At 40.4% G+C, this 20,002-nt stretch overlaps 1 protein-coding gene across 1 annotated transcript in view; it reads right to left on the bottom strand.

The window, feature by feature from the left end:
* The window catches only part of cntn6 (contactin 6), a gene marked incomplete at both ends in the record, with an annotated part of 83,428 nt that overhangs the window by 37,516 nt on the left and 25,910 nt on the right, over window positions 1-20,002 (bottom strand). Inside the window, 3 exons of the mRNA XM_080494425.1 lie at window positions 4,871-4,988; window positions 9,535-9,707; window positions 10,292-10,419. Coding sequence (XP_080350551.1) covers window positions 4,871-4,988; window positions 9,535-9,707; window positions 10,292-10,419 — 419 coding nt within the window. The remainder of the gene's footprint in view (window positions 1-4,870; window positions 4,989-9,534; window positions 9,708-10,291; window positions 10,420-20,002) is intronic.

Raw genomic sequence — 20,002 nt, 5'->3', positions numbered from 1 at the left:
CCTTTATGTTTTGGCTTAAAGAATAGCCACTCCACCAGCATATCTCTTATCGGCCATTGATAACATGTATTAAAGCTGCCTGAGGCTTATTTTGCTCAGTAAGCATTTTGTGATGTTGTGAATTTATTCCCCTGTCCAGGAGGATTGCAATGCCGTCACGGTTCAGGGGTTTGCACGTCCTGAAGAACTCTGCTGGCGGGACCATTGAACTCTTGTTGAGGGTCAACCAAGGCAGACAGGTCAGGGGATACAGACCAGACCAAGCATGAGCCACAACAATAGAAGTCAACTAATCTGTCATGACTGGTAATTCATCGATGGCAGGAGTGTCAAACACCCAGCCCATGAGCCAAAACGGAGTCCAATCCAGCCTGCGGGAAGACACTGCCATGTGTAAAACTTACAAAGATTCCAATTTTTCTGTGAAAGTAACTGCAATTTGTAATCTACACAGTATGAACTGGCTTAGGAGCACTATTAGCATCCAAGCCAGCAATGAAGGTGAATTTGTAAAAACATGCATGCCGAAGGCTGGTAAATACCGTAAATGTATTTGTTCCTATTTGCATCAAAACACTGAAAATACATAGAAATGTTTCGATTCAAAGAATATTGTTTATATATTTCAGAACATATTGTTCCACTCAACTCTCCATGGATGAAAAACTGACTTGGGGAATAAAAAAGAAAAGACCTTTTCACAAATATAGGATGCCCTTGTTCCAACAGGACTTCCACTCAGAACAATCACACGTCAGGAGCTCCAATAGAGAGGCTACTTGTGCCAGCTGGAGGTGGACAGAATGAAGTGGCAGTTCTCGAAGGAATTTTGACAAAGACTTAAGCTACATTTACACACAGTATATAGTATTTCCCCGTCTACATTTTCAAAAAAAGTACACTGTTCACACCAGACTGTTTTCAAAATAATGTTCACTTGTTCACTGCATAAAAACCTTGTTAAGAGCAACAATGAGCATGCCAAAACTATAGGCGGCAGTGTAATGAGAAGCATAAAGCAACTGCTCCTTGACGTATGGAGCGTTTGTTAATTGTAAGTGCAAACAAGTGTTTGAATAAACGTAAGGACAAGCGCTGCTTTAACAGCAGCCATTGTCATCACAGTAGGCAAATTGGAAACACAGGTCATTTTCAGAGCATGTTCGGTGTTTGCTTACACGACAGCGGCACTCAGAGCCAATGAAAATGCACGTTTTTGAAAATGGCTTCCAAGTTGGAACTTTTTCAAAATGCTCCAACTCTATCTCTATGTAAACAGTAGAAAATGCAATTTTTATGAAATGCTGCTCCTACATATGCACACCACTCCCATAGTAAATATTTTTTTTCTGCACATGCTCAGTAGATGGACAACGGTTGCCTCCAGTGTCATGACTCCCAGTCAATATTATCCTGGGACTTGGTGGTTTTATTGTCACCAGAGTAACCAGTCACCATATAAACAATCCATCGTATCTGTCTGTCCATATAAATGTCTGCGTAGTCCCATTGTTAATGTTTATAGTATATTGTTTTCTACATGCATGTGTGTGGTTTCATTACAAAAACAACCAAAAACCAACAGCACCCACTAGTGGCCTTACATGAAAACTACATCGTTTTCAGTTTTTACTGTGTAAGCAACCATGGTTTTCACAACATTACCATGGAAATGTGAAACTTTTCTGAAACAAAAAGGCAAAAATGCTGTTTATTTACTTCCAATGTTGTGTAAATGCAGCCTTAGACTCTTTACTGAGAGTTTATTTCAAGGCTCTAAATCTGAAGGTTGCAAGTTCATTCCCATCGATAAGTCAAAGTGTCTTTGAGCAAGACACTGAACTACAACACAATCCCAATGGATGAATTTGCCTTGGAACTGGGTCAATGTGTCTAATAATTGCCCTTCTGTTTATTCCCCTTTCAGAAGGATTGTTATGTTATATTGATGCCGGAGCTTGTGATGAGTAAAAGAGTAAAGATAAACAGGAGGTAATTTACGTAAGATATTGTGACATTAAAATGGTTCGTGAACGCCAACTAATCTGTCTGACCATCAGTATATCTCACAGAAGGAAAACTGACCACAAACTTAACATTGTTATCAGACTAAACACACAATCCAGGCTTTTGAGAAGTTTCAAGAGGCTTCTTGTTGCCAATGGCAATATAAGCATTAGAGATTTACAAATCTCAAAGGTTTAACTACAAAAGTAGCCCACTTATGAGTGTAGTTTATTGTTTTTTGCTTTGTTGTTTGTTATAAAGCTAAAAGAGGAGTTTTAGGAATGTGCCCATGTAATTTAATCATGTGGACTATACTGTCCCACAGGAGCTGCAAAGTAGCGTGAAAAGAAAGAGAAAAGAAGTACTCCTCCTGAAGGATTCTGGTTAATAAACCTCAACAAGTGGAAGAAAAGGAAGTAATATAAACCACACCACGTTAATGATCGGGGATTTGGAAACACAAGGCAGGATTTTCAATTAGCATCTCTATAAAATTAGCGAGAGCAGTAACATGAGATCAAACAAACAGGCTGGGATTGGATAACTGACATGAGATTTCCTGCTAAGCCCTTGCAAATCTGCAGGAGCACCACCGCGCCCTCAGCGGGGACTACCAACGAGGGGGAAAAAAGATCACTGAACATCAACAAAGCTTGGTTTTACAATAAGCATAGAAACATAAAAAAACATCTTATGTAAAAGCTGCACAGCCGAGACGAGCTGCAGATTATTGTTGTACTCTGTGAGCGCGGTCTGAATTTTTCCTCTGGGTTCATGATGAAGGGCCATTGTGTAAGTAAGTGGATGTAACTGACTTTCTTTTAATGAAACCACACACGCTATAGACATTAACAATGGTGAGTACACAGACATTAGACTGGACAGATTGGTAGTTTGAGTTGGTGTTTCATGAATATAAGAAAATCTATCTGGATGGAACTCATATCTTTGCTAAAATCCAGATTGTAGAAAGACCTACATGAACTCGATTCAAAAGATTGTTTGGATAGAGATGGAGGCGAGATTCTCCCAGGAGGAAGGACTTGACTGGATCAAATAGTTGTGGCTGTGACTTGCAAGTCCATTGAATAGAGGAATGGAGGTTTGGTGTGTATATGAATAAGACCCTTGGTTATCATACCGAGGTCATTGGTTTCTCCTTCGCCCCATCCTCTGGTGTGGTCTTGGAGGGGCAACAGTCATCTCTTTGCCATATTTTGTTAATTTTCATGTCTTTTTGCGATGTGGTAAACTAGAATCAATGAATAAAAACACTTGACGACCAAGTTTGATTTGCTAATACAGTGATTGTCAAATATAAAACTATCAAGTCCCAGGAGAATCTGGACTAAGAGTTCATGACACTCTGGAGGCAAGAATTTTTCTTATGGTACATCGAGTCCCACATGGCCATAACTATTTACCATGGCCTTGGGGCGCATGCCCGGTTGCAGCATTTAAGAAAAGTTACGCTATCCCGCATTCAAGCAGAATGTTGGTGCGTCTTCAAAAAGTTGCATTTTCTCCCGTTTCCATGAAGTCAGAGCATTTTCGAAAAGCTGTCATGAAAACAGGGCCTCAGTCATTTCACCTTGACCACTGGTAAAATGAGCACGACCAGATTTTACAGTCTGTATTGGAGTTAGGTGGATGGATATGATATGGTGAGTGAACGTCTTCTTTCACCTACAAGTCTTGATCAGGATGTGTATTTCTTGAAGAATAAATTCATAAGAATCTAGAGTTGTTATTGTTTTTCAATGGCCTGTTAAACATCTATTTAAATTCACTGGTGTGAACAAGACAACACTGTTTTTCATGGCACAAGTTAGGACAATGGGATTTTATTCAGCACAAAAGGCCTCGTTTGCTTTTCTGAAAAAAGTTTGCTGGTTTGCTTGTATGTTAAATGTGTGGAGGCAAAATAAAAAGCTATATTAAAATAGCTAAATAGAAAAAAAAGGCCTATATGACTAGACAAAGACAAACCAAAAACATCTTTCAAAATGGTTAAAAGTACTAAAACAGAAGAAAATGGGGGCTTTTTACCAATAAAGAATCCAGACCCCCTATAAAGATAACATCACAGTTGTTCACAACTAACAACCGAGTCAGGGAGCATTGCAACCTACTTCAAATCACAGCAGTGGTTCTATATATTCCACCTGGGAGCCCCCCCACCACCCCCATGCTCTCAGGGGAGACGATCACTAACACACAGAAGCAGGAGGCTTCAAATATAAGCAAAGGCAGTTTCTGTTTTAGACCCATGACAAGGTTTTCAAGTGAAAATGAAAAAGCTTTTGTCGTGTTTTGGATGGCCATTTACATTCCTACTGGGTTTTGGTAGTCTTCTGTCCGTACAAATGTCAGGTTGCATCGTTAATCTTTATAGCATATTGTTCTTTGTGTGCATGTGTGTTGTCTCATCCCATGAAAAAACCCCAACAACAGAACCTACTCGTGGCTGAAAACGAAAACTACTGTATGTCATTTTCAGTGTTTCTGCCATCTCCATCACATCGTTTTCAAAATGGTGCTGCATTAACCCAAAACTTTTCTGAAACGAAAGCGCAAATGCAATTCAGTTCACTCGACACTTTGCCTTGTAAATGGGGCCCATTGCAAAGGTAACAATTTAATTAACTACAATCATGTTACTTCCAAACTCTGACCCCGAGGGGAGGAGCCAGGCACCACTGAGCCAAAGACCCAGAATGTATCGCTTGTGACCCAATAGTATCGTCGACTGAACATAGTCATAACGACGATGAGATAAAAGGCTTAGAATCTTGGAAAAGACAGTGCAAAAGAGAGTGCAACACAATGACAGGCAGTTTAGGTAAGGAGGAAACGGCCATACCTCTGACGATAAGGTCTGCTGCTGCTGAAACTGTGTCCACCTCAGTGTGAACCATACACACGTATTTCCCAGAATGCTTCAGCTGAATGTTCCTCACCATCAGGTCACCTGCAAACCCCTAATAACACAAACAGGCAAATAACAATGTTGCGGGGAAGGAAAACACCAAAAGACGCAAAGCCAAGGCTAAAAAGAATAAAACTCAGAAGTATGAATGTGTTAAATGTCTTTCTCAGTTATGTGGTGGAAAACTTCCAAAAAAGAAAAATTCACCACAGGAAATGAATAAAAATTACTCGACAGTCTAGCAAAACAAATTAATTCAGCTTTACGATGCAGGGAGGGCTACACAAAAGCGACATGTTTTGAAGCAGGTTTTTTTTTTTGCCTCTTTTTTGGATCAGTGTTTGTTGTGTTTACACTTTACCCTTACAGCTCGGATGAATGGCTGCAGCACCCACACAGACGCTGCTTTTTCAGAAGATTTTTTTCCTCTTTCTTTCTTCTCCTTTTCCCAGAAAAATAGAGCTATTCTCTTTGTTCAAAAGAGGAAGTTAAACAGCTGTTGTGATTATGCTCACTGTGGAAATGTCAGCGTTGTAAAGCAGCTTCAGAGGGCCTGGTGCGCTCAACCAGAGGGAGCATGAATCTCGTAATCACAAAAAATTTGGAGTCCCTTTGTTCGGGGAGAAATTGATTGATTGGCTCATGCGGATGAGATCAGCTCCAGGCAGCAGAAATGTCATCCCTGTTTACGGGCTCTCCCCTCACACACATGGCACACAGCAACATCTGCCGGCACCGCGAAATTAAGTGTGCACATCTTCCCACTTGCAAGCTTCCAAACCCACCGAAAAGACCAACAACTAATCTGCTTCTGCGGCTCATGTTCCCGTTCAATATGCCGGGGTCCCGTTTACACAACTATGTTTCAAATCAAAACATATAGCTTTTGTTTTCTCTTTCAGAAAAGTTTCACGTTCACAAGGCGGAGTTTTAAAAACAAATCCCGTTTAGATCAAAATGGCAGAAACACTGAAAGTGATGTTGTTAGCATGCCAGGCCAAAGAACAATGTGATTAAACATTACGAAATGGAAGAACACAGACACCCGTATGGACAGACAATGAAGGTGGATTGTTATCACGGTGACTCTCAACTATAAAACTGCCAAATCCAAGAAGAATGTAGACTGGGAGTCCTGACACTCTGGAGGCAAACGGCTCCCAATGTGTTGTGTTCAGTGGGAAAAAGAGGACAAATGGCTCTTTGAGTGTTGCAGGTTGCTGACCCTTGACCTGGACCAATAATATAATGAACAATATCAGACATTACAATCTGTAATGGAGTGAGACGGAAGGATATAGGCAGAAGAACTAGTTATAATACAGCGCAATGGTGCGCCTTCTCTTGGGTTTTGTCCCATTCACATGGAGACGGAGTCAGAGCAATTTCAAAACATTGTATCTTGGGAGGCATTTTCGAAAAGTAGCTTGTTCAGTTGGCTCCAAGCACCGTTGTCTTTTTCCCGAAAACCCAAAATGCAACAAAAGGTTTCTGTTTTCACTAGAAAACGTTCCTGCTTAAACGGGACCTTATTCTATCAAGAATGATTTATTGAGAAATACAACTGTGTGAGAAAATTAACCTAACTCATCCACACAAGGGCTACTGCTCAGATTATGCTAACCTAGTTTAGCATGAAATCTTTGAGAGAAAATTAAGAAGTAGTAGCCACTATCCCCTCTTCCTGGGCAGTGCGTAGCATTTACGCAGTCCCTTTACCCCCTGGAAGCTCACCGCCATAACGCTAGGTGCATCAAAGAATGGATTCAAACCGCTCATTGGTCATGTTTATCTTCCGGTCATTATGAGCAGTCTGGCACAAAGATGGGTCATGACGTTGTGAATTTTACCTTCGGGTACAAGTCAGCAGACTATGGCAGCGAGCTACATGCTAGCGTCTTGCACGGTGTCATTCAGCTTATCGGAGGTGTGCAAAGCGTTCAGAAGTGTTGTTGTTTAAATGGGGCACAAGTCAGTCGTTCACAAGAAAGTAGAACAGCTTGTTTCGCACTTTTTTTTTTCTTTAACTGGAATACATTAAATGTTCCTCAAAGGGAATTTGTATAGGCTTGTAAAGAAATCGCAGTTAGGTCAAATATACACAAATGGCAGGTTTCCCAAAATGATGAACTATTTTTTTTTTCCATGCTGGATCATGTTTAAGTGGTCCAGTATTTATTGCACTTACATATGGCCTGCTCTCAGTTCCAAGCTTTCAAAACATAATTTGTATCAGGCTGGAGAATACAGCACTACTGATAGGTTGCTTTCATTTCTTTTTTTCTTTTATAGCAGTACTCTGCGATCTATTTGTAGTCAGTGTGTAGTCCCAATACCAATCATTTCAGCCGGATTTGTTTTGTTTTTTTTCTTCGCTTGACTGGATGTTAACAGTCTGTGAAGAGGGGAAGAAAGGCAGAGCAGTTGGTTAAAGTCTCTGAACCCAACAGCTATTATCTAGCTTTATAAGAATTTTTCTCCCAACTTGAATTTACTCATATGCAGGAATCTGTGAAGATTAACTGAGAGGTCACCTGGAACACAAACACCTAAGCTCGGCAACCTCGATTAACAGACTCCATACAACAACTGGTAAACATTAGAGAAGGTCTTGGCCTGATCGTTTGTTATCCGAACAACCCCTGTCTACACCACAATAACGGCCATTACCCCCTGAGGCCAAATTGTCATCAGACCAGTAGCTGCTGGGTTCATGAGTAACTGTTCCAGCTTTCCAGATGGCCGTACTATTTGTTCACCAGCTAGAATACTGATGGGTAAATTACTGTTTGTCACAGCCTTTTTAATTGCTGCATGCCGTGTTGTATTGTTGCGTGTCATCTGACACATCTGTTGATAGCTGGGAGTGTGCACACCCACAGAAATACACACTAAAAAGTCAAGATACAGTCACTGCTCAACACACAGTTTTGTAAAGTAACAGCTTTTGTGGGGAGCTGATGAATGCCAGTGCTGGATAGTAACCATGCAATAACACGTCTAAACAAAAACTCTTGCTATTGGTTTTACATGCGAAGCTCCCCGTGAAGTCACATATTCATACTCCTACAGTTCTTTTTTGTACTTATGAAAAGATAAAGAGCATACTTTGGAATTGTGCAACTTTCCAGGTTTGTCGTTTTGGCTGTTCTGCTTTCAATCTTAGTGCTAAAGATAGCATAACTTACATCTGGCTTTAAGGCCCTGTTTGTGTTGTTTTCAAGTAAAAGTGTGAAACTTTTGTACTGTTTACGTAACAACAGTGATCAGAGCCCCTGAAAATGCAACTTTTTCAAAATGGCTTCCAGGGTGGAACTTTTTGAACATGTTCATGCTCTTTGGCTCCATGTAGATGACAGAATTTGATCAATTCTACTGAAACACTGCTACAGTGCATGTGCACCACAGCCGCAGTAAATAGTTCTTGTGCATATGCTCAGTAGATGCTCTCTCTCGCTCTCTCTCTCGCTCTCTCTCTTTCTCTATCCCTCCCTCCAGGATCTTTGACAGTGGAACTGGAAGTTCCTGATCTGTGCCATCTGCTCCCACGTCTGCAGTGTGTGGAGTAGCTCCATGTCTGATGTCAACTTGTTTGTTTGCTGCTCTCTGTTTCTGTCCTATCCTTTTCTCTCTCACTGGTCTCGATGCAAGCAGAAATCCACCTCCTCTGAGTGTGGGTCTGCAGAGGCTTCTTCCTGGTTAAATGATTTTTATTTTTTCCTTTTCACTGTCAACAATGCTTGCTCAAGTGGGATTGTTGGGTTTTCTCTGTATTTTAATAGATGTAAAACCATTATGAAATGGTTTTGTTGTAATTTACTTTTTTGCTTTTAACTACAAGTTTTCCAACAGAAAATCTCTGGTGAGCAATTCAAATCCTACAATTTACATATAATGTGGTATTGTAAGATGTTTTCTCCCAAAATGAAAAGCAAAAACAATGTATATGCAAGTGTGACTTTAATCGAGTTAAGGAAAGTGCCCGGGGCTGATGTTGCTAATGATCTAACTCGGCAGCCTGACACAAACCAGAAAAATCTCATATTGACAACTAGTCTGAACCTCTGCTTCTGAGGTTAGGCATGTTGTCTTTGTTAGTTTTTCACAAGTTACTTACAGATACAATTGACCTCTTTAAGAAGTTCTTTTTTTTTCAGTCACGGTAAATAAAAATGAACTAACCAGATGAGTAATTCATTACTTGAATTCTCTTTTTTAAGCGAAGCCTGTTACAATCAAGTTGTTGTAGCTGGATTATGATTGGACAATGATTAACATTATTTAAATGATAAAATATAATTCCATAGTATATTTACTGTCTGAGGCTCGGCCTCTCACAAAAAGTTCCTTCGCTTCCCAGGTGTCCCATTTCACATGAATATCCTTATTATTTCTTTAGAATCAGCTTTGTAACCGATATGTGAATAAAAATGGCCATCACCATTAATGATTGAAAAATGTTCTAATAACTTTGATCGCTTTACTATTCTTGATAACATAGGGAAGGTTCAACGTCTTGCATGTCGTTATGGTATTTAAAAAAAAAAAAAAAGTTCCCTTTAAATCTGCCCAAGTCTTGCAGCGTATCGGGCACATACCCCTCCAATCATCTCGAAGTGTTCCTGCCTGCTGAAATCAATGGCTTTCCCATTGAAGAACCATTTGAAGACGGGGCTCAGTGTGGAGTCGCTGGACACCTCGCAGGGCAGCACCAGACTCTGTCCCACAGTGGCATCCAGACTCAAGGGCGGCACGGTGATCCTGGTGGGCTCTGCGATAGCAGCCCCCCCCCCCCAAAAAAAGGAAAAGATTCATTAGTTACAGTATCGGAACGACACAAAGTGAAATGAGGACGGTCGTAAAGCTTCATCTGCCCGGTGTAGTCAGACAGATCGCGGTCTCTCAGTGTAATTAAGCGCCTTTAAATAACTTCACTTAGGAAGCGTGTGCTCGCCATAACTCAGCGATGAATAATTGAACAGACTGCAATCACAATGTCAAGCTGGAAGAAATACAAAAAGGCCTCTCTGTAAAATCATTGTCATCTAAAAACCCAAATCTGAAACTGCTAGAGGAGCGGTTGCTTTCACCCCTCCAAATTTAATGAAAATATTCTTGGCTCACAGCTGTGGATGGCTGTGGTGTGCCCCTCTCCACCACAGCGACAATAACTCACAGCTGACAAAAGCATGGATGACTTATATGTCTGTCAAAGCGGCGGGAACATAAAACCGCCATATATATCATTATCAATTTCATGGTTGAGCGCCTGTTTTTTCCCCCTTAACAAAAACTTTAAACCCTCGGCTTAGGAGCTATGCTAGTGTGACCAAAAAGAGAAGGAAGAAGGACTACCTTTCACCACCAGCGTTCCGGCGCTGCTTGATGTTCCAAACTGGTTCCTGGCCACGCACGTGTACCTGCCAGCGTCGGATTTGGAGATGTTGGCGATCCGCAGCGTCCCGTCGCCCATGATGATCCGTCTGCGGAGGAACCACAAAGTAACAGTGTTCCATCACTGGTTTGCTTATCAGCTGCTGATTGAATAAAACTGAGGATGGGGATCAAATGAACTTCATTTCGACAAGCCATTCGAACCTCCTTCATCCTCCTCCACCCCGTTTATTTCTTTTTGAAATGGATGCTTCAGAATCTATTCTAAAAATCTATTTGCACGCTTCAGAAGACAACAATTATCTTAGTTGAAGTGGAACAGATTTGCTGTAAGGTCAGCGTTGTATCGACAACACAATGGCTTAAATGCACATATCAATTGGACACACAACAGGCTGGCAGGACCGGGTAGGGCCGAAAATGATCGGGGGTGGGACGACGGTCTGAAAGGGATCCTCACCTGTAGCCTTATCGCACCACAGCACAGGGAGATGGTATCAGTGTGTGAAAAGTCATAACATGGAGATATGCATATAGAGGAAGTATACTCGGGGGAGAAAATATCAGGCCGGCAGGGGAAATATTGTGACTCAAAACAACAGTCGCACAGAGGGAAGATGACCTTGTAGTACGTGTGCTACCGCTGGAGACTCATGTTGTTGAAAGACCTCAGAGTTTTCCCGGTGGAAGAGGAAGAAACCCAATCATTAAGCTGGGACCAACGAACTCACGCCAACCAACCACCGACTCTCACACTAAATACTAAAGTATGAATCAATGTCCAAACTCCTGTTGTTTTTCAGATTATACTCTATTGTTGTTAATGATTGTTTGCATTCATTAGCAATACAAATGAAGTCATATTTTTTAAAGTGGAAATATTTAGTAAGATTAAAATACACTTAACCCTTTATGTCAGGGGTCTCAAACTCAATTCAGCTGGAAGCCACTGGAGGCAGAGTCTGGGTGAGGCTGGGCCGTATCAGGGGTTCGACAAAAGAAGTTGTACAAAAAAATCCTCAAACGTTAATATTAACAGTTTTCCTTCAAAAGATTAAAGTGATCAGCTCCGTGAAGCTACATTATATAGCAATCATGAGTTGATGGTTGCAGTGCATTATGGGAATTTATGTCCATTGTGTTTTAGATGTAATTATTGGGGGTTATATTAGGTTTGTAGTGTTGGTAATGGTTGTTTTGTGTGGGGTGTAGTCCTGTTATGGTGTTACTGTGGTTCAGTGTCAAAATAAAAGCCATTGATGTCTTCAACAGGTATAAATATAAGATATAAGCGAAGATAAACTTGTCACATTTTTTTTTACTTTCATGTTTCACTATGTACTTGATTGATGCATTTCACAACAACCAACATCATAACACATCTTTCATGTCAATGTGAGGGCCACAAAATATCGTTCTGTGGGCTGCACTTGGGCGCTGGCCGCAAGTTTGAGACCACTGCTTTATGTGTTGTCACTTCAGGTCTTTTCTAGCTTCTATAAAATTAATGGACTGGATAACTTTTCTGAAAAAAACTTTTTTTTTTGCACGTCAATATGACCATGTTGTGCTGGGATGTCAAACACATTTCAGTTCAGGGGCCCAATTTCATCTTGAATGGGTAGACTGGTAATTTTCCATTTGTTGTGGCACAGACCATACTTCATGAAAATGTCAATATTTTCACAAAACCAAGCAATTACTCTGGGAAATTACAACAATCTCAACATAGTCAATTTTACCAACACAAAATACAGTGAAATGTCACCAAAACTTCTCTTACAGCTCTTGCATTATAGGTGTTTTCCAAAACTCACCCTGGCAGCATTGCTTTGGGGCGAATTTACAAGCAAAGAGGTAGTTAGCGCTCATGGCAGCGTTACTGATATCTCAGTGTTGTGTTGTGTTTTTTTTTTTCCTTATTGTGAGACACATGTACATTTAGTCCATTTCAAACATTCTAACAGAAGTTTTTTTTTTTTTATATGTCAATATTGAATTGTGTTTCCCATGAATAACAGTAATAAGTCCCAAATATAAAAATTAAGAGTTTTAAAGCCGTTTTCATAACGTGTAATGTTATTTATTCTCATCCTAATGTTGGATGGATGGATGGAAGGATGATTCTTCAAAGAACAATCTAAAATGGAGGCTTTGCAAGCATTTGTGGTATTATAAACGTTATGTATTTCTACACTTCAGTTGAAATCTTTATATCTTTGCAAGCTGGAAAGCATTTTGTAACTACATGAGGTCAGAATTGGCAATAACAATAAGAACCCATTATTATCAGGAAGAAGCTGAACCCACACAGCATCGTTTAGGGGTTTTATAGCAATAATTGGGATCAATGGAGCAGTGGTAGTCTTTACTGCAGATTTGATGACCCAGCCATTATAATTACAGGAAAACACATGATATAATTTTTAAGACATAATGATCATGCATTTCTTTCAACAATATGACCCAAATTTAAAACACTGCTGCACAGAGTAGTGTAGTGTAAAATATACGCATCTCAAACTGTTGTGAATTTTTTAATTGGGAGGCAAACTTAAAGTAATATATGTGAATGCTACATATTCAGATGAAATCATAGGCAACAAGAGAAAAGTGCAATGAGCTGCTCTAAAGGGAGCGGACTTTAATGAAGAAAACTGGATTTCATTACGTCTTTCCCATTCGAGCCTGCGAAAGAGATTTTGGCTCTTCGGCTGTGAACAGGCAAGTCAGTAAGCGTGTAAACACATGCATAAACCAGGCCGATAATGCTATCCTGTTGTGACCTTTGGATTTACTAAATCAAACAATAAAGCTGTGAGCAGCCAGCTCCCAAAATCAAACAATTTCATATCGGCTCCCCAAGAATAAATATGTATTCACTCGGGCCAAGCTGAGGCGCAGAGAGCATGTCTGACACAGGGTGCTTTGCGCTGATTTATTGACAAAAATCTCAAACGCTGAGTGATGGAGGCACGCTGAGAACATGACCTGAGGGGCAATGAGCTGCAAAACAAATAGAAACGTAAAGAACTATCTGCTTTGTAGCCCAACTCCGTTCCAAACAGTGAGTTTCTATTCTCGTCCGAATGTGCTGCCTGGGTAATGCCTCTGCATTTTCTTTTTTCAATCTTTCTTTTCTCAAAAACTGAGCCTCAAGGAAAAATATGATACAGAATCAATCCTATTGATCACATGTTGAGTCTCTGGTGAGAAAGTCTATGGGAATGTGACTGGGTTATCGATCAGAGCCAAAATGCAGGAGAGAAGGGAAAAGTCAACGCAGGTTCCCAGCATGACAATCAAAGGTACATTCTGTAATGTTTTGAACTTAAGCCATCTAATCAATAACCTACGACATTTTGATTAAATACTCCGCATCTAGTGGATCAGGAAAGAGAGCTTACAGAGTCCATTGCTGTCAGACCAAATGGGTGCGGCCCCAGCAAACTTTAACAATGGTGGAACATCTTAAAGTGGGAGTAGGACTCTACAGTAGTTGTATATATATCAGCGGGGGTGATTAGACTGAGTACAAGGCGACTGTCTGCTATTTGGTGTGAGCAGAAATATCTGCAGCTCAATGTGACAAAGACCAAGGAGATGGTGATGGACAGGAGGAACAGGGTGCTTGTGTCCCATTTCCATTCAGGAGGACATTGTAGATAAACTAAGACTCAGTAAGCAACACTGAAGTCCTCTACAAGCTCTGTCTATTCATTGAGGCGGATGACGTCCTTCAAGGTCTGCCGATGAGGTTCTACAAATCCTAGATCTGTATTCCAGAGTGTAAGAAGAGCAGAGGAACAACAACTGAGAGGGACTAGAAGATGATACACAACCACTATGGTGGTGTTCATCTCGTCCAGTTGATGAACCATTCAAGGTTCAACATCACATCATCAGGCCAGGACTTCCCCAAGATCTTTGAGGATCCAGCTTTCTTTTTCTTTTGACCTTCCTGCAGGATGCCTGACAGTGGAGTTTGTGTGTATGAATCCAGTATCTCACTGTCCTCAACATGACATGATCTTTTGGCAGCAAGCTAACAGCTACTTTACTGTTAAAACCCCAAACTGGAAAAGACAGACTTAAACACTACATTGGCTTGCTGGTTATAAATACAGGAAGTTCTAAACTCGTATTTTAATGTAGACTTTTGTTGTGGTCAAATAAAAGAAAGCAGATTGAAAATCACTTCTTGGCTTTCCACAGTGAATGGACGCCTCTTTCAATATTTTTACTGGATTAAGGCTTTATTGAAAAAGAACAGACTTTTCTTATTTGCTATTATAGTAGAGACTTAAGTGAAGTTCCCTCTCAATACACAAGTGCCTCGCTGCTTTCATGCATTAAATTCCAGGACTTACAATCCTTGAAGATTCTTCATTTGTGCATGAAGAAAAAGCTACAGCCATGACGGTTAAGAATTTAAAATGAATCTTCAATAGATTCCCACTTTCAATTTCATTTCAGTCATGATAGGTTGAGGAAGGTCACAGTGGCACATGTGACGGCTATGTGATTGGCATTCACCAAAGTAGAGCAACAAAGATAATTATGGTGTTTCATTTAGGATTGAGTGATTCATTTGGAGCAATCTCCAAAGAATCTCCCCCAAAAAACGGCATCATCGATGTGTTTTCATTTTAGAAAATGTTTGCATTTGCACAGCAACGTTTTAAAAATAATGTCCTTTTACACAGAATAAGCAGAAACAATTAAAACTATGTCGTTTTCATGTAGCACCACTAGTGGGTGGCGTTTGTTTTTGGAATGAAACCACACACTTGTGCTCAGACATCAATATGCTATAAGCATTAACAATGGCAGAACACGTATCTTCGTATGGAAATATGGTGGGAGTTGGATTGCCATTACAGGCCACTGAACTCTAACCCCCAAATTCCATTGGCTGCGTTTCTACAATGTTGCACTGCAGAGCGCCGGTGACTGAGCAGGGTTCGCGAGATTACAAGATCACGGAGGAATCACACCAAAGCAGATACAGACACAGACAAAACACAATAAAGTTCAATTTCTTGGCATTCTTCAATGACTTCAGTGACTTCTGCCCTTGGTAACGTGCAAATGGCATAATGCTGACATGCTGGTAGAATGGGGGTGAATCTGAACGCGGTGCAGCCGAAACGCAGCCGGTGGAATTTAGGGGTAAAACTACCAAGTAAGGAGGCCACCAAGGCAAATATGAACTGGGAGTCATTACAGTCTGGAGGAAACATTGTCGTTGTTGTCCATCGACTCACGCATGAACAGAAGAACAATTTACTAAGGCTGTGGTGCACATGTGCAGTAGCAGTGTTTTCACTCTCAATTCTGTATTTTCAGTTGATAACTTTGTGTAAACGGGGCTTAAGAAGATGAATCAGGGATGTTTCAAATCAAGTGCACATCTTCTGGGGTAAAAGTGTCTGAAAAAGATACCATCCTGCATGTTTTCAGTAATAGTCCGTTCCAGCAAACCTGAATCAAACATATATGCCACTGCCATGCTCCATTTAAAGTTTAATAGCAAGAGACTGATGATGAATGATTAAAATCAGGTGTGTTGGTGCAGTGTAGTATAAAGGAGATATAAAAGCAGCGACTTCTTCTCAGCCTGTAATTTTTCCCTAATTGACCAACTTTGAGGTCTTGGATAAGAGACATTTAGAAGAATTTTGAAATACAACTTTCCTTGTCGTTATCACCAAGCCAGAGTGACATTTCAACATGCTGACATTTTTACCTCTACCTAATCACAAGTTAGAGTAAATGACAGCCTCATTAAAAAAAAAAAGAAAGCCTGTAAAAACCAACATTGTTGAACTGCTCTAAATGTTCTTGAGTGCAACTCCACCGAATCTGATGTGACAGAAATGAAGCATAACAATTACTGGGCCCATTGTAATCACGGCGGGACTGGGTGGCCTTTTGAGGGAAGGCGCCACACTCCACAACCTTTTAAAAAAATGGCAGCAGGCTGCACCTTAATAACAAATACAGCCGGGGCCCGTTACAAAGCCACTGGAGTGGAAAGGGTCAATGAGCCATGCTAAATTACATAGAAACAGCATGGTTTGAGCACCATTGTAGTTCGGAGTTGAGATTTCATATATGGGAAAAGCACATCAGAGCATCATACTTTAGCTCACATAATGGGGCCATGATGATATTACAGCTTTAAAGCTGTAATATGATAGTTGTCTGGAAAAAAAACAAAAAAAACCTCAATATCTTTTGTTTAAGAGGGAACACAAAGCTGGAGGATAACATTTGTTTTGTATGTTTTTTGCTTGAGACAGATAACTTACCCTCCTATATACCATATTTCTGAATATGAAAAAAGGTTTTCTTCTGTGAAAGATGTCTGAAAAAGTGAGGTGATCTTATATTTGGGGTATAAGGAAAAAGTGATATATGTCCTTCAGTTTATCTTTTAAATGTCAATAAACATCATTTGAAACTGTTTATATTCCATGAGGAGGTAGAAGTAAGCCTAACATCCAGATAACAGTAACCTAAAACTAACTGTGCTGCAATAGACGGTGATTTGAACCGTAACTTCAATTTGATGGTGATCAGTGCAATTCAGACTTGAATAACTGTCAACCTGCTACAATATATGGAGTCATTGAGAATAATCTAAGAAGATGGAGAGCGCAAAAAGAGTCTGAAAAACAGATTCAGAGAAAATATCGTTACACGGTTGTCAAAGTGGTTTTCAGACAGAGACCGGAGAGGGGATGATTACTGAGCGACAAAACCGTCAAGACAGAATGAAGGAAAGCAGAGCTGTTATTCAGCTGAAGGCATGGGAAGTCTCCAAAGAGCTCAACATCCCTGATACTGAGCTTAAAGCCAGTCTGGGCTGGTGGAGGAGATTCACGTGGTGTAATGCGCTTTCTGTATGGAGAAGTAGAACTGTGGTCCAGCCTGAAGTCTGACGACACTGATTTCTTTTGAGCATTATGTCATCGGTCCGAAGAAAAAAAAAAAGACTCAGACCAAGTGAATCAGAAACACCCAGACTCTCTGATTCAGAGAGACAGAAACACCCAGACTCCATGAATCAGAGAAAAAAAAAGACCCCGAATCACAAATCACAAAGAAAAAAGACCCAGGCTCATGACTCAAAGAGAGAAAAATAAAAGACCTAGAACTGCTGAATCGGAGAAGAAATGCTGATAAATCTGTTTTTTCATACCACAATCCTAACTTCAAACACGAATGTTAACTCTGGTTTACATTTCTATGCTTAATCTATTTATTTTGTCTACCCTTGCTTGCACAAGAAATAGTTTCTGTGATTTATTGACTCTTCTCTTGAAGAAGCCCTCGTCTACGATTGTGTGTGCTGTGCATGTACATACATGACCTGGGTACACTGGGTGTGACATGGTCAAGTGAGGTTGAAGATGACCGTTTGTTGCAACATTGCAGGGGAACAAAATGCCCTTGCTATGATTCGACCAGCGCCTGTATGGTTTTGACCGCCTGGTATTAAAACGGCGTCAACGCATGACTCCTTTTGACAACCCTGTAACGATATTTAGCAGTGCCAGTCGTCGAGTGTTGCTTCATTTATTTTACTGCTGCAGAAGTGCAACCTCTAGTTATTAGTGTTATAAACGACTCCCCTTTGGATGAAGAGGCAGAGGAGAACATCTGCTCTTTGACTAAATGCTCACCACCGAAGCAGAACCCCATTGAGAATTAAGGCCGATGACTTTGCACAGGCATCTTTTACATAGTGCCGTTCTTTATTTTTGCAGAGAGCAGACATTTACAGCCCCGTCACAGCCTGAACAGCAGCGCTCCTGCATGGAGATCATGTTAGTCTGCCTTTGATTTCAGATATTATCAATTGCTTTGACCCACGGAGCTGAAGGTAATTTAGAAAAAAAGGTACATTGAACTTGCCGTTAACCTTTCACAATTGTATAACTGCACTATAGACATTTTAAATTGCCCATTTTGAAGAAGCTAATTATTAGGTACAGGTTTAAGACACGGGGACAAATTGGCCAGTTGTGCTGTCTTTATTAAAAGTTCCCTCTTTGTTAAGGTGTTTTAAAGTCACTAAAGCTGCTGGTTGAACTGAATAAGAGTGGTAACGCTCTGGGCAGAAAATTGTAGCTATTAAGATAATTATACGGCTTGAGACTGACAAGTCTTCCTGACGGCACTCTACAGAACAGACAGGCTTGATTTGAGGTGATATAGGGATATGCCAATAGTGGCTGTTTCCTCCTGCACGACATCCCCCAAAACACTTTGATTCAGCTCATATGAGGATAGCAGCAGTGGGACGGCCTCTAATGTGGGTCAGGACCCTCTTCTGGTCCTGTGGTGCCGCCAGTGGATTCATGCTTGAAAAGTGATTTGTTGACGGTCGTTAAACTGCTCCTTTTGACCCACAAGTGATTTGTTACAGTTGTCGCACGTGCTCACATTTGTTACTGAGCTAAATATACAGATTTTTAATAGTTGAAGTATTGGTTTTGTTTCAATTGTATTCATGTAGCGCCAAAATACAGGACAGTCATTTGAACACTTTTAAACCAACAATTCCACTTGAACAAGCATAGGCGATAGCAGAATGGCAAAATGCCCTTTTTAACAGGAAGAAATCTGCAGAAACAGTAAGGGGTAAAGATTTTCTGGTTGGTTGGGGTAAGGGATCTCTAGTAAAATCCTTTACTCAAGTAAAAATAGGAAAGTGAAGATTCTGAAATGATACTTTTTTTTAATTATTATTATTTTGAGGCATCTGAAACTCATCTAAGTCAAATTTTCCGCTCTGCGGGAATCTTTCGAAAACGTATCCAGCCAGTTCAGTGTTTGGTGGATAATAGCCTGATATTTAAGAAGAATACATTGATTTAAATTCCACAGAGGAGGGGACAAATTAATTATGTACAATTTAGCAAGCCTCTTTCCTTGTATTGTTGAGGAAACCATAATAAAGATCGTGAGAAAAGTTAGCAGGGATAACTGGCTAGTGTCGGCCAAGTCTTCATAGCAATGTCAATGCAATGTTTTTTCATATTTCAATGTCGGCTCTTGTTATCGTTGTGAAGCAGAATTCACCAAGCGTTGGATTGCTCACCCACTAATAGGGAACGTGAGCTGGGATTAGGCGGCCGCGAGACAGGTTAGTTTAACCCTGCTGATGATGTGTTGTTGCAGTAGTAATTACTCTCCTGGGACTTGGTAGTTTTACAGTTGAGAGTCGCTGCTAACAGCAATCCAACTCCATCATCTGTCCATACGGATGTCTGTGTATTCTGCAATTCTGTTTGTGGGGCATTATTCCCTGCCTGCATTCAAAAGCAACCAACAGCTATGGGGCCTAAATCTGATTATTTACAGACAAAAAAATAAACCTCACGTATATCAATTGTCTTTCTCTTCATTCTATAAACATTATGTGAAGACTGGTAGCAACATGCCATAAATATAAAGGAACAAAAGCACAGTCTGAAGGTGTGGTTATGTTTCCGTAAGGGATGTCATATTTGAGAAACATACTGTGAAATAATGTTGAAATGTTAAAATAATCCAAAGAATGGCAATAATGATCTTAAGTACAGAGTACTCATACTTAGTGGTGTCACTACATCCTTCCTTGTAACCATCATCCAGGACCTTTAAATCACGACAGTGATT

The sequence above is a fragment of the Blennius ocellaris genome (assembly GCF_963422515.1).
Source record: "Blennius ocellaris genome assembly, chromosome: 4".
NCBI classification, from domain to species: Eukaryota; Metazoa; Chordata; class Actinopteri; order Blenniiformes; family Blenniidae; genus Blennius; species Blennius ocellaris.
The sequence above is the reverse complement of the archived record's forward strand: the minus strand, read 5'-3'. Positions and strand labels throughout refer to the sequence as shown.